Raw genomic sequence first — 15,466 nt, forward strand, 5'->3', positions numbered from 1 at the left:
TACTAGAATATTTCTGCAAATACAAATTTTGTATCTAAAAGGCATACAATATGCACTCAGTCAATGCAGGCAGTCAACCCATGTAATATTTTATAAATTCCATTTTGGAAATAGAACCAGTCTGACTCAACATTGGGATACAGACAGACTTTAACCTCACATTTTTAATGCATTGCCTAAGCTGAGATGTCACTTTTTCAAAAATAAAATCTTAAACTATCGCGAGAATGTGACAAAATAGTTGTTCTGGGATTTACATATTAATGAACCGAAACCTGCAACCCATTCTAAAAGGTGAAAGACTTAACAGTAATCTAGGTTAGTTCAATATATCATTTCAGTTGCAAGATACTGTAACCTTTTGCTACAAATTCTGTTTCTTATGGTCCTGCTCCACAGCTACCTGATGAAGGAACAGCGCTCTGAATGCTAGTGCTTCCAAAGAAACCTGTTGGAGTATAACCTGGTGTGAGATTTTTAACTTTGTCCACCCCAGTCCACCATCGGCTCCTCCACATCATGGCCTTTTTAAGAAACTGACAAAACAGCACCTCCATAATAAATGAAACTCATACTGCCAAATAGAAAACAAATCTCCCAACCCAGCTGCTGTAATTAGTTTAATACCTTTTTTTTATTAAGTACAGGTACAATTTCTAACTTATTTCAAACATATAGGTCTAGTATTTTTACTAACATTAACTAACTTAAAAAACAAAAGGACTAACACCTCTTAATTATGCAAATCCCATCAGAAGTAGCAGCCAGCACTTAGCATATGTTTTAACCTATCTCCTGTCTCCTGTCTCCCACAACAGAAGCCCCCCAAACAGCTGTGTACTATAGATAAAAGAATGTAACACCATAATAATGGAATTGTAATATCTGTAAGAACTGTGTATAAAGGGGCTCTTGTAAGAACTTAAAAACTGTATTTCGGGATTCTATTGCTGCCTCAAACCTGTGCTGTGATTGCTGAATAAAATAACCTATTTTCACCACTCACAATTTCAGTCATTCTTTGAACATAATCCCACAACACGTACAATCACTTTTGATATAAAGCATGGTTTTATAATTGTAACAAATTGGTAAAAAGAAATCCGCAGCCACTGAATGTCCACATTATTCCCAAAGCCAAGTGGTACATTGGTTCTTGGGCTAGCCCACTTCGCACTGCAGCAGAATACTACACGATTAACCATATATGCATGGTGAAAACTGCCTTCACAAGAACTGTGATCATCCCTTCTTCCCATAATTTTCCAAGATGGCGGCAAAGTAGGACTGTCTAGCCAGAACTTATCCGCTCTGTCCATTTCTTTTTTTTTAAAACTTCTTTCTTCATGGCAATGCCCTGTGCTTTTAGCCTCAGCAGAGACTCAGACTCCCAGCCATGACGTGGACTCCTGGTGGTGTGGCATGGCATTCTTCGGCCATCATGGCAGTCTCTCAATGGCCCGGAGCTAGCATGGACTGGATTGGAAGGACTGTATTTCTGAACTTTTACTCCTTTATTTTTGAAAATTTATTCCTATGATCTGTAATGTTGGAATTTTATTTATTTTTCTGACATTTTCCGCCTATGAATTTGCATTTAAAAATCTGTACCTAACTTGTGACAATAAAATTAATTCTAGTTCTAAATCCTACGAGTGCCATTGTAGCAGACATTTCTGTCAGGCAAATGGTGGGTAAAAATCAGGTCAAGTTAGTTTTTTCTTGTGTTGGTTCTCTCAGAAAATTGACACAGATCTAGAAGGCAATCATAATTGTACTGTTCAGTCACTCAATGAAATGCAACAATTATTTGCCCTTGTTTTTCCACAGAGCTTCAAAGAGATGTTCAACATGAGAGATATTGATTTATCCTCTCAAAAATATCAGCAAGGAAGGTTTTCTGAAACATTAAGATAATGTTTACTTAAAAAAAGGCTGCAGCACAAATACAATAAATCCACGTCAGCAAAGAGAAATATTAAAATAAATGCAGAGGCCAGGGAACCCAGAACCAGGGGTCACAGTCTAAGGATGTAGAATAGCTGATTAGGACTGAGATAAGGAGAAAGTTCTTCACCCATAGCCTGTGGAATTCACTGCCAGAAAGTGGTTGAGGCCAAAACATTGAATATTTTCAAGAAAGAAGTAGCTTTAGTCATTAGGGTTAAAAGGATCAAAGAACCCGGGGAGAAACTGGGAACAGGATACTGAGTTGGATAATCGGTCACAATCATATTGAATAGCGGAGCAAGTTTGAAGGGCCTACTCATCTAATTATCTATGTTTCAATATAACTTTAGAATTAAAGTTTCTAAGAATTAATTACTTTTCTACCTTTTGCGACTTGCTTTATTCATCCTTTGTAACTGGAATGGTAATTTACCTCCATTTGCAGTTCTGGTATAAACAGGCAAATCCTTGGCAGCTCTTTTGAGAATTTCTTGCTGTGCTTCTGGCCTTTCTTCCCGATCATACTGTTCCTTATCAGCTTTGATCAATCTGAACTGCAAAACAAGTGGATATTACATTCAATTCTAAAGTTCATCACAATATTCTCCATCAGGATCCACGACAAGTACCACTTTAAATTATTCTATCATATCTCCATCTATAAAATTTTATAATCTGTGAGCAAGCATGCTCACAGACTAGTGTTTTGAGACCACACCATTTCCCTGTCCAATTCTACAAACATGACATGCTAATCTGATAGTGACAAGCAACTTCAACTTCACAGTTTCCTATAAAGGTATAATATTTAATTTTCCAAGCAAAATTTATTGTTTCACATAGCCACAAATTTTCAGGCACCCAAATCTGATTACGCTCATTCAATAAAGTATGGGTCCATTTAATACTTTGAGTATTTATTTGCTTTATTTTTTCATGAGCATTGCAAACATTGATCCAGATGTAGGTCATAAAATCTTGGCAACTATTTGAGTCCACCAGCATCTACCAGTCCTTACCTTGACATGATCAATCTGTAAAGCTAAGTCTGAAGTGTGGAACATTGGCTAATTAATCAACACCATGTTCATTATATCACATTATATTTTCTTTAACCTCTGCCAGTGAAATATTGGGTCTTTTGTTCTTACTATTTCACCATTGACAGATTGCCCTTTCCACCACTACACCTTGTCCTAAGGCATGTTTTTCTGAGGTCCCTTGCTTACCTAAGATATCTTCCCATTTTCAAATGTCTAAGTTGCTCTGTTCAACCTTAACTCTTTCTCCCTTGTTTGACATCAATTGTTTCTTCTCCGGTGCCAAACATATTCAAAGATATGTTTTGTATGAGCAGAACACTGGGAATATTTGTAACATAAACTGCATTTACGTTTCATTTAATTCATTTTTATTGATCAAATAATAATTTAGAGGAGCTTGCAAAGCAAATTTCAGGCAATGAATCAACAGTTGGGGTTTGCAATTCCAAGTACACTGACATCCACAAAAACTGTTAGCAAAAGACAATGATCAATGTCGCAAAGGACTGCTGGTGGGAAAGGGAAATTGTGTCCATTACAGATAATTATCTAAGGCAGAGAAGAAGCAAGTGACTTGTTTTAATGGAGGCGAAAGTGAGGACTGCAAATGCTGGAGATCAGAGTCTAGATTAGAGTGGTGCTGGGAAAGCACAGCAGATCAGACAGCATCCGAGGAGCAGGAAGATCAACATTTCGGGCAGGAGACCTTCATCAGGAATAATGCTGGGAGCCTCCGGAGTGGAGAGATAAATGGGAGGGGGTGGGGCTGAGGAGAAGGTAGCTAAGAGTGCAATAGGTGGATGGAGGTGAGGATAAAGGTGATAGGTCGGAGAGAAGGGTAGAGTGAATAGGTGGAAAGGAAGATTGGCAGGTAGGAAGGTCATGAGGATGGTGCTGAGCTGCAAGGATGGAACTGGGGGAAATGAGGAAACTAGTGAAGTCCACATTGATGCCCTGGGATTGAAGTGCTTCGAGGCGAAAAATGAGGTGTTCTTCCTCCAGGCGTCGGGTGGTGAGGGAGTGGTGATGGAGGTGCCCCAGGACCTGCATGTCCTTGGAACAGTGGGAGGGGGAGTTGAAACGTTCAGCCACAGGGCGGGGTGGGGGGGTGGGGTTTGATTGGTTTGGGTATCCCGGAGGCGTTCCCTAAAGCGCTCTGCAAGAAGACGTCCAGTCTCTCCAATGTAAAGAGGACTGCATCGGGAGCAATGGATACAATAAATGACATTTGTGGAAGTGCAGGTGAAACTTTGATGGATGTGGAAGACTCCTTTGGGGCCTTGGATGGAGGTGAGGGGGGAGTCTTGGGCGCAGGTTTTGCAATTCCTTGGTGGCAGGGGAAGGTGCCAGGAGCGGGTGGGTTGTTGGGTGCCCTGAAGGAATTTTACAACTTTTACAGCAACTTTCAATGTTATTTTTCTGCTGCCAGTCTACTAAATGCCACATTATTGAATTCAATTTCAAAGTTTGGCAAGGTGAGACTTGGACTTTTGAGCTATATATTGCAATTTGCCATATTGCAAGCAGTCTTGCAAAGTCATTCATGTTTTTACAATGTACACATATTTTGTTCAAATTTCAGTGGCACCATCAACTCCCCTTTTGTATTACTAGAATGAAATCTAGTCTGCATTCATTTAAAGAGGAGACAACCAGGCTCCAAGATTCACAGGAAGGTGGGGAGAGAGTGAGTGTGTGGGGAAAAATGTGGGGCAAGTCCAGGGATATGGATGTTTGAATTTAATATAATGATGTGATGTATTTTGTTATGCCAATTTCCCACAAATTGAAAAGTTCAGTTGAAAACCTAGGATACAGCAACACGAAATGCGCAGTTCCCCATAATCTCCATCATTATTATTTGAATATAATCCCACAACCAGTACATCTTTCCTCAGATACAGTGCTCAAAACTGTTCACAATATTCCAAATATGATGTGACCAGAGTCTCCTACAGCCTCAGCACCTCACCCCTGCTCTTGGTTTATAGATCTCTCAAAATGAATACTAACATTGCATTTGCCTTCCTAACTGCCAAGTGAACCTGCATGTTAACCATGTATCAAGAACTAGGATTTCTAAATTCCTTTGCCTTTGAGACTTCTGAAGTATTTTCTCATTTAGAAAATAGCCTACACTACTATTCTTCCTTCTAAAGTGCATTACCTCACACTTTCCCAAATTGTATTCCATCTGCCACTTTTTTGCTCACTCTCCTAGCCTGTCCAAGTCCTTTTGCAGCCACCCTGCTCCCTCAACACTAATTGTCCCTCCATCTATCGTTGTGCCATCTGAAAACTTAGTAACAATATCCTCAGATTCTTCACCCAGAGTGTTAATATATAATGTTAATAGTTGTGGTCCCAACAATGACACCTGCGGAACTCCATTAGTCACTGGCTCGCCATCCAGAAAAAGACCCTTTTATTCCCTTTTCTGCCCTCTGCCAGTCAACCAACCGTCTATCCATGCCCTTAACACCAGGCCTTCTCATTTAATCAGCCTTTTCTGCAGCATTTGTCAAAGGCCTTCTCGAAATCCAAATACATCATGTGCACTGACTCTCTTTTGTCTAACTTACTCATTACCTCCTCAAAGAATTCTAACACATGCATCATTGAGACTAATAAAAGTTGACAAAACATCCTGCCTTTTAGGACATACATTTGTATTCTTTTCAATTTGATAGATGGTCTGGGTTGAGGTAACATTTCATTTTTATTTTGAATAAAATCAATAATAGGAGCCCACTTACTTGCATCCCAAAACCCCCCATGTAAACTAGGCTCCCAAGAAAGTTTTCCTATTGTAATCACACTATTCTTAAACACTCAGAGTTCTAGCAGAAAATGGTCCAAACACAATAGAATTCAGCTGCAGCTCACTAAATAAATGAGACACAGACGCAGGTTGTTTTGGCTGAAGAACTCAAACATAAAAACACTTCAATATCGAGATGTTACTCAACAGGGTACTGTAATCAAGAAACACAAAATTAACTTTGATATATATTACATCAGCTCCATGTTAAAAATTCTTCTCATCAAGACATAAAAAGGAAAACAGAATAAAGCACTTCAAAATTTCAGTTTCATAACCAAGTCAATATTTCCTGAAAAGAATGACCTGCATTTATCTAGTGCCTTTCATGACTACAGGATAACCCAAGGCATTTTACATTTACAATTTCATCAAATTGACCGTGGTAATGTCAGAGGACGAGTAATACAGAAGCCCAAATAAAAGCTCTGAGATATGGGTTCAAATACTGCCACAGCAACTAATAGAATATTAGTTATATGTTGGATTATTATAAACACACATTTGGTTCACTGAAATGAAAGCAAAATACAGTCCATGCAGCAAAGTTCCAAAGGTAGAGTTTAAAATGTTAATTTTGTTTCTCTTTATATACGCTGCTACACCTACTGAGCTTATTTAGAACTTTGTCTTTATATCTGGTTCACTGACATTCTTTAGGAAGGAAATCTGCCATCCTTACCTGGTCTGACCCAGATTCACAGCAATGCGACTCTTAACTGCTCTCTGAACTGCTCTATTACTCATGCAGCTCAAGGGCAACTAGTGATGGGCAACAAATTCTGGCCTTGGTGTTGATGCGCCTCATGAAATATTATAAGCTATGCAGAATTTCACTTTTTCTAAACTTCTAAATCTCCTCCAATTCCAAATGAATCAAAACATACACTAGCAGACTGGAATAGCGGCTCAAGAGAGCACATATTTGGAATTTACATATTCTGGATTCCATCAATACGTCAAAGTCCTTTTGAAGTTTTACACAGTCTGCCTCAGTTTTCACTTCTGCAAAAGTAATCGGTGCCTATAACTCCTCAATTTGATTAACTATACTTGCATTCACACACAGAGTAGCCCTGATTTTAGACTTCATTACCTTCTCACTTACTCTGACTCCACCTTTAACTTACTATTCTCTGTCTCTTTCAGCACTTTTCGGATCCTGCTATTACTTTCTAATATTGTCTTCTGGTTCCCACATTCCTGTTCAGTTACTTTAAACTCTTCCCAACAGCAGAGAGAAAACACTCGCAAGCAATTCAGTTCTGATGCAAATTGTTTGGGTCATACAGTTGCCACTGCACCCAGAACTGTGTCCAGGGATCTAATGTGCTTCCTCCTGCACCATCTTTCCAGCCACACATTTACCCATCTTATTTTTCATATTTCTCTTCTCACTTGCATGCAACATTGGGAATAATCAAGAGATGATCACGGCAGAGATTGCTCTTGCTAATTTTTCCGGAATTAAAATTGCCAGACCACATCCCTTTCCTACCTATGTCATTAATACCAACGACTATTGGGATTGTTTTTTGAACCCCCCAATAGTCAGAGGGAAATTGAAAAACAAACTTGTAAGGAGATCTCAGCTATCTGTAAGAATAATATGGTGGTTATGGTAGGAGATTTTAACTTTCTAAACTTAGACTGGGACTGCCATAGTGCTAAGGGTTTAGATGGAGAGGAATTTGTTAAATGTGTACAAGAACCATTTTCTGATTCAGTATGTGGATGTACCTACTAAAGAAGGTGCAAAACTTGACCTACTGTTGGGAAATAAGGGAGGGAAGGTGACTGAGGTGTCAGTGGGGGAGCACTTTGGGGCCAGCAACCATAATTCTATTAGATTTAAAATAATGATGGAAAAGGATGAATCAGATCTAAAAGCTGAAGTTCTAAACTGGAGAAAGGCTAATTTTGACGGTATTAGGCAAGAACATTCGATAGGTGATTGGGGGCACGTAACGGGACGGCTGGAAAATGGGAAGCTTTCAGAAATGAGATCATGAGAATACAGAGAAAGTATATTCCTGTTAGGGTGAAAGGAAAGACTGGTAGGTATAGGGAATGCTGGATGACGAAGGAAATTGAGGGTTTGGTTAAGAAAAAGAAGGAAGCATATGTAGGGTATAGAGAAGATAGATCGAGTGAATCCTTAGAAGAGTATAAAGGAAGTAGGAGTATACTTAAGGAGGAAATCAGGAGGGCAAAAAGGAGACATGGGATAGCTTTAGCAAATAGAATTGAGGAGAATCCAAAAGTTTTTTACAAATACATTAAGGACAAAAGGGTAACGAGGAAGAGAATAGGGCCCCTCAAAGAACAGCAAGCGGCCTTTGTGTGGAGCCGCAGAAAATGTAGGAGATACAATACGAGTATTTTGTATCAGTATTTACTGTGGAAAAGGAGATGGAAGATATAGACTGTAGGGAAATAGATGGTGACATCTTGCAAAATGTCCATATTACATAGGAGGAAATGCTGGATGTCTTGAAACAGGTAAAAGGTGGATAAATCCCCAGGACCTGATCAGGTGTACCCTAGAACTCTGTGGGAAGCGAGAGAAGTGATTGCTGGGCGTCCTTGCTGAGATATTTCTATCATCGATAGTCGCAGGTGAGGTGCCGGAAGACTGGAGGTCGGCTAACATGTTTAAGGACCGTGGTAAGGACAGGCCAGGGAACTATAGACCAATGAACCTGATGTCGGGGGTGGGCAAGTTGTTGGAGGGAATCCTGAGGTACAGGATGTACATGTATTTGGAAACGCAAGGACTGATTAGGGATAGTCAACATGGCTTTGTGCGTGTGAAATCATGTCTCTCAAACTTGATTGAGTTTTTTGAGGAAGTAACAAAGAGGATTGATGAGGGCAGAGCAGTAGATGTGATCTGTGTGGACTTCAGTAAGGCGTTCGACAAGGTTCCCCATGGGAGACTGATTAGCAAGGTTAGATCTCAAGGAATACAGGGAGAACTAGCCATTTGGATACAGAACTGGCTCAAAGGTAGAAGACAGAAGGTGGTGGTGGTGGAGGGCTGTTTTTCAGACTGGAGGCCTGTGACCAGTGGAGTGCCAAAGGATCGGTGCTGGGCCCTCTAATTTTTGTCATTTACATAAATGATTTGGATGTGAGCGTAAGAGGTACAGTTAGTAAGTTTGCAGATGACACCAAAATTGGAGGTGTAGTGGACAGTGAAGAAGGTTACCTCAGATTACAACAGGATCTTGACCAGATGGGCCAATGGGCTGAGGAATGGCAGATGGAGTTTAATTTGGATAAATGCGAGGTGCTACATTTTGGGAAAGCAAATCTTAGCAGAACTCATACACTTAATGGTAAGCTCCTCGGGAGTGATGCTGAACAAAAAGACCTTAGAGTGCAGGTTCACAGCTCCTTGAAAGTGGAGTCACAGGTAGATAGGATAGTGAAGGAGGCGTTTGCTATGCTTTCCTTTATTGGTCAGAGTATGGAGTACAGTAGTTGGGAGGTCATGTTGCGGCTGTACAGGACATTGGTTAGGCCACTGTTGGAATTTTGCGTGCAATTCTGGACTCTTTCCTATTGGAAAGATGTTGTGAAACTTGAAAGGGTTCAGAAAGGATTTACAAGGATGTTGCCAGGGTTGGAGGATTTGAACTAAAGGGAGAGGCTGAACAGGCTGGGGTTGCTTTCCTTGGAGTGTCGGAGACTGAGGGGTGACCTTATTGAGGTTTACAAAATTAGGAGGGGCATGGATAGGGTAAATAGGCATATCTTTTCCCTGGAGTCCGGAACTAGAGGGCATAGGTTCAGGGTGAGAGAGGAAAGATATAAGAGACACCTTCGGGGGAACTTTTTCACACTGAGTGTGGTACGTGTGTGGAATGAGCTGTCAGAGTAAGTGGTGAAGGCTGGTTCACTTGCAATATTTAAAAGGCATTTGGATGGGTTTATGAATTGGAAGGGTTTGAAGGGATATGGGCCGGGTTCTGGCAGGTGGGACTAGATTGGGTTGGAATATTTGGTCGGCATGGACAGGTTGGACCAAAGGGTTTGTTTCCATGCTGTACATCTCTATGACTACTTCAAACAATATATTGTAATTGTGTCCGATTTGATCCTTGGCTCTAACCAAATCCATTCAGTCCATGATCCCATCAAAACTTCCTCTGTAATGCTAGAATGCTCTTATCGCCCAAATATCACCCTCTCCCTATCATATATTTTCTCAGCCACAACCTTGGGTTGTTCATCCTCCCATAGAAGAATGTCCTGCAGCCATTCCATGACATCTCTGGCCCTGACAGGAAACAAACCATTCTGTAGTCACACTGACAGCTGCAGAACCATTTGTCTGTTGCCCGAACTAAAGAATCTGCTATCAATACTGCTTTTTTGCTCTTCTCTCTCCCTTCCAATACAGATAAACCATCCAGTGCGCCATGACTTGGCTGTTGCTGCACTCCTCTGAGGATCCATCATCATCACTGATATTTAGAACAGAAAACTTTTTGAACTTCTGCGACACATCTTGTGAATGAAAATCCAGGTCAATAAAGATGCTAGAATACAAAAGAGGGGCGGTCAAGTAAAGAGCACTGGGATAATATTCCATCACAGATGCTTTTGTGATCAACAGGCATGCAACCTTGCAATACCAAAAATACCAGCAAATAGTATTTTAACTCTACTTCTTCATCCCTTTTTCATGTATCTTTCACCACTATTAGTATTTTGTCTATAATTTTCTTGGTAGATTACCTTGGTCACAATGGTCCAGATTTCAGTCAGTGGTGAAGCAAAGATACTTGCCACTGACCTCAAAGAAAGCTGCCCACAAAGTTCTCTGTGGCATGGATTTCCCCCTTCAGATGTCCAACAGTGATATCATCAAGTTGGCCAAGCAGCCAATCCCACAATAATTCTTACAGATAGCAAACCAGGAAATGAAAACCACTGATCTTCCTATACAAATTAATAATTTTATATTAGAATCTTAAATAAAATTATGTGCCTATCCTAAACTTTAAGACAGATGAAATATCAAACTTTAAAAAATATAAAATTTGTTTTAATCATGAGTGAAACTTAAACCAAAAATCTATATATCTTTCAGCATGAGAAGATTGCTTAGCAACGATTTTGACTCCATGAAAAACTGAGTCATGTTTAATTTAAAAGGGCTAACATTTTCAAGGATTTTCACAGTGAGACTAACAGCATAGACGTGGAAGTTCACATCAGTAAAGGTAATCGAGAAGTCTCAGATATAGGATTTTCAACAGCTGTGGTGGAGCAGGAAATTACTGACCGCAACTTCTAGAATCTATGTTAACCGTATATGTGTAAAGCCAGGGTCTGATGTTCATTTCACAGTTCAAATTACGGCAAGAGCTGTATTTCATTATTACCACAATAAATGTCAAGACCATTACCATGGTTGCTTTCTCATCTTCAGGGCTACCTAATGTGTACATTACACTGCATAAACACATATATTCAGCCTGTGACCTCCTATAAAACTGAAGCATCAAATCAAGCATTCTTTCTATTTGTAGTAATTGTTTTGTGGGAAAAAAATAGATATATCAATCTTTGGACAAAATGGATTAATGGATAGTATAGCAAGGTTGAACAGGGGATTTCAGTAAGGTCTAACTTAAAAAGATGTAAATATAGAGGTAGGTATGCTCGCTGAGCAGGAAGGTTAATTTTCAGAAGTTTCATCACCATACTAGGTAACATCTTCAGTGAGCCTCCAGACGAAGCACTGCTGATGATTCCTGCTTTCTATTTATATGTTTGGGTTTCTTTGGGTTGATGATGTTATCGCCTGTTCCTTTTCTCAGGGGGTGGTAAATGGGGTCCAAGGCAATGAGTTTGTTGATAGAGTTCCATTTGGAATGCCATGCTTCTAGGAATTCTTATTTACCACCATACGACCCCATTTACCATCCCCTGAGAAAAAAGAACAGGAAATGACAGAGGAAATGACATCACCACAGGAAATGACATCGCCAGCCCAAAGAGACCCAAATAATTAGAAAGCAGGAATAATCAGCAGTGCTTCGACTGGAGGCTCACTGACGATATTACTTAATATGGTGATACATCCAGAACTTCAACCTGAGCTACAAATCTTCTCAAAATCCACTAATATGTAAATATATTTCACTTTCCTTCCCTGCCATCCTTACTTCTCAACCATTATTTTTAAACTCAAAATGCAGAAATTTAATTTATACTGTAAAATAGTGTCCTTTTCTCCTTCTTTATCTGGCTTCACTCTCTTTATCCAGGTTTTCTATTGCACTGCCCTCCATCTCTATTATGTCAGCTTATTGGCTGCATCGCTATAAAATCTCCTGATTATTCTCTCACAGGTTGTCATGAACACATGCCATGGTACCCAGCTTCCATCAGTATGACCACCACTGTGATGAGCACTAAAAATATTTTCATGCTTCTATGACTTTAGAAGACACCAAATACAACTATTAAAAATTACCAACTTTTTTTTAAACCAATGCCTATATTTTAGGCCAAAGTTTATTTCCAATTGGCAATTACTAGAAATGCAGGACAGAAATGAAGCATTATAAACACAAGATTAAATTATATAAAACAGGATTAAATATAGTGCATTCAAAATATGATTAATATACACTCACTGCAATTTTTCTGTAGCTCACTGCTTAATCATATAAACTTTTGTCAAATAATTCAATACTATTATTCTAATCTTAGAATACTAGAGTGTAGTAAAATGTGTTTTAGTGAAAACTACACTACAGTTAGGATATGGATTCCAATGCCATCTTTCCTTTGATAACTTGCTAATTTCAAAGCATCAGGAATTGCTTGCAAAGACAGGTGGATCACTGCTCTGGAAGCAGAATCATGAATCACCAAGAAACAATTTTCTGCATAAATTAACAGATGGTGCTCCCTTCCCACCTGCTCAGTTAAGGAGATGAGACAGCATAAGAAATTGCAAACAGGAAAGAAACAAAACTAGAAGTAACTCAAAAGTTTACTTTCATTATGTTAAGCTTTCTACAATTCTGTATGGTATTACATGGAATTATATAACAAAGTTACATGAGTTAGTTTTACTTTGCCACAGTTCATAAACTGGACTGAAATGACTGGCAAAAAGCTCAACCCCTTTTCAGGAAACTGAATGGATCTTAATGCATGATGTCACAAGAAGATTCATTTTTCAATTTTGCAAGAAGTGCTCAGTTAGCAACAGAACCACTGACACAAATCAACAGCAGTTACTGCACAGATACTAAAAATAGTCAAAGGGGATTCGTGGAACATTGATTTTTATCTGAAAGCTTTGGAATTCAAAGGGGACAAAGAAAGCTCATGCTTCAGTTAGAGAATCTCATCACACTCAATTTGGAGTGCAACACTCAGTTTTGGGCACACTTCAGGGATGGTATTTTCTGCTTCAGAGTAGTGGTGTAGATTCACTAGAATGACACCAGTGGCAGAAGTAAAATTATCAGGACTGGTTGTCTAAACAGCTAATGAGCTTTGTGGTGCATTGGTTTTAGACAATTAAAAGGCAACCATACTTTCTGGTTGTACATTCAATTTCTTTATAGCGCTGACTAAAAATATTTCATCATTTGGTGGGCAGGGAGATGTGATTGGGAAGGAGCACCTCAGATCTTTTTTTCAGCAACCTATTAATTTTCCCCAATTTACTTATCGCCAAGCTTCAATTCTGAACTTCTCTATCATAGCTCATGCTATTTCTAATCCTTATTCAGAACTTCAGCTTCTTCTCCCTCAGATTTACTTTACTGAATATCTTATACACTTTCCATGGCCTTAATATTCCTCTTAAAGTAACACAGCATAAGCATATTAACTCCAAGTGTTGACAGCCTACAGAATAGGGAAAATCTTAGGTGCTCTCCTTAGTCTGGATGACCACATCTGCAGGAGATGATGTCACTGTTTTTTTTTCCAATTTGAATGCTGGGATTTGGAGCTTAAATATCAGCTGGATGCATTGCAGTAGCAGCCACAAGGCAAGAGTTATGTGGAGAGCACTTCTTTAAACATGGCAACCGTGAAGCCTAAAGAAAGTGAAATCACACTAGTCAGAAGGAGGGAGGCAGGCAGATAGGAAAGCCAGAGGACAGACTTTGTATTGGTAAATGCTGAAGGTGCAGTATCCCTGGGAGTACAGCCAGAGTCCAGTTGCACTGCTGTGAAGTTATTCATTTTGGAAGGAAAAACAAGGTGGCAGAGTACTACCTGATTGGCTGTAAATTGGGAGAGGGGAGTGTGCAGCAGGACCTGGGTATCCTTGTGCACCAGTCATTGAATGTAAGCATGCAGGTGCAACAGGTGGTAAAGAAGGCAAATGGTATGTTGGCCTTCATTGCAAGAGGTTTGGAGTACAAGAGCAGGGATGTATTGTTGCAGTTAAACTGGGCCTTGTGCACAGTTTTGGTCTCCTTTTCGGAGGAAGGATGCTCTTGTTCTCGAGAAAGTGCAGCAAAGGTTTACCGGGCTGATTTCAGAGATGGCAGGACTGACAGTTGAGAAGCGATTGACTAGATTAGGATTGTGTTTGCTGGAGTTCAGATGAATGAAGGGGGTCTCACAAAGAGACTGAAAAAATTCTAACTGGATCAGAGAGTAGATGAAAGGAAGATGCACCCGATGGTGGGTGTGTCCAGAACCAGGGGTCAAAGTCTGAGCACTCTGGGTAGACCATTTAGGACAGAAATGAGGAGACATTTTTTCACCCAAAGAGTGGTGAGCTTGTAGAATTCATTCCCACAGGAAGTAGTTGATGCCAAAACTGAGTGTATTCAAGAGGGTAGTAGTTACAGCAGTTGGGGCAAATGGGATCAAAGGTTATAGGGTTAGGCTATTGAGTTGGATGATCACCAATGATCATGATGAATAGCAGAGCAAGTTCAAAGGGCCGAATGGCCTCCTCCTGCTCCTATCTTCTATATTTCTACATTGGTCAAAACAGGCATTTCTGCAGCTGCAGAGGCGATTCAATTCTAGGAAGGAATGTTGCTTTCCTGGGGTCAGAGCCAAGGAGGTCACTGGACAGCTAGACATTCTGAAAGACAAGGGTGAACAATCAGAGATCATAGTTTACCCTGGAACCGGTGACATAGGTAGAAGAAAGGATGAGGTCTTGCAACAAAAATTTAGGAAGCGAAGTCATAGACTAAAAAGCAGGACCTCAAAAGGTTTGGAATTTCTATATTACTTCTGCGTTGCACTAGTGAGTACAGGAACAGGTAGATAGAACAGGTGAAGATTAACTGAAGATTTGGAGCAGGAAGTAGGGCTTTATACTCCTTGATCACTAGATTAGTTTCTGAGGAAAGCAAATATAATGGCTTGAACCTGAACTGGAATGAGATCAACATCATCGCAGGGGGTTTGGTTGACGGTAGTGGAATGTAAAGTGGAGCTACAGTAGCAAGCAATGCACAGAGAACTATAGAAGAACCACTAAATCAGTCGAGAAGGCTGATAATAGTCAAGTTAAGGCAGAAAAGAGCTTGGTGAAGCTGGCTGACATTTATTTAAATGCAAGGAATTTTGCAAGTAAGGTAGATGACTTGAGGATGCTGATCAACACATAGAGAGATTACATCATTATTTTCACAGAAAC

General features: G+C 39.8%; 1 protein-coding gene across 4 annotated transcripts in view; it reads right to left on the reverse strand.

Moving 5' to 3' along the window:
• The window catches only part of LOC132816466 (palmitoyltransferase ZDHHC20-B-like), a 117,854-nt gene that overhangs the window by 63,950 nt on the left and 38,438 nt on the right, over positions 1-15,466 (reverse strand). For all 4 annotated transcript variants that reach the window (XM_060826084.1, XM_060826083.1, XM_060826082.1 and 1 more), the window contains one exon: positions 2,384-2,504. In XM_060826084.1, the coding sequence (XP_060682067.1) occupies positions 2,384-2,504 (121 nt within the window). The remainder of the gene's footprint in view (positions 1-2,383; positions 2,505-15,466) is intronic.

The sequence above is a fragment of the Hemiscyllium ocellatum genome, chromosome 6 (genome assembly GCF_020745735.1).
Source record: "Hemiscyllium ocellatum isolate sHemOce1 chromosome 6, sHemOce1.pat.X.cur, whole genome shotgun sequence".
Classification (NCBI taxonomy): Eukaryota; Metazoa; Chordata; class Chondrichthyes; order Orectolobiformes; family Hemiscylliidae; genus Hemiscyllium; species Hemiscyllium ocellatum.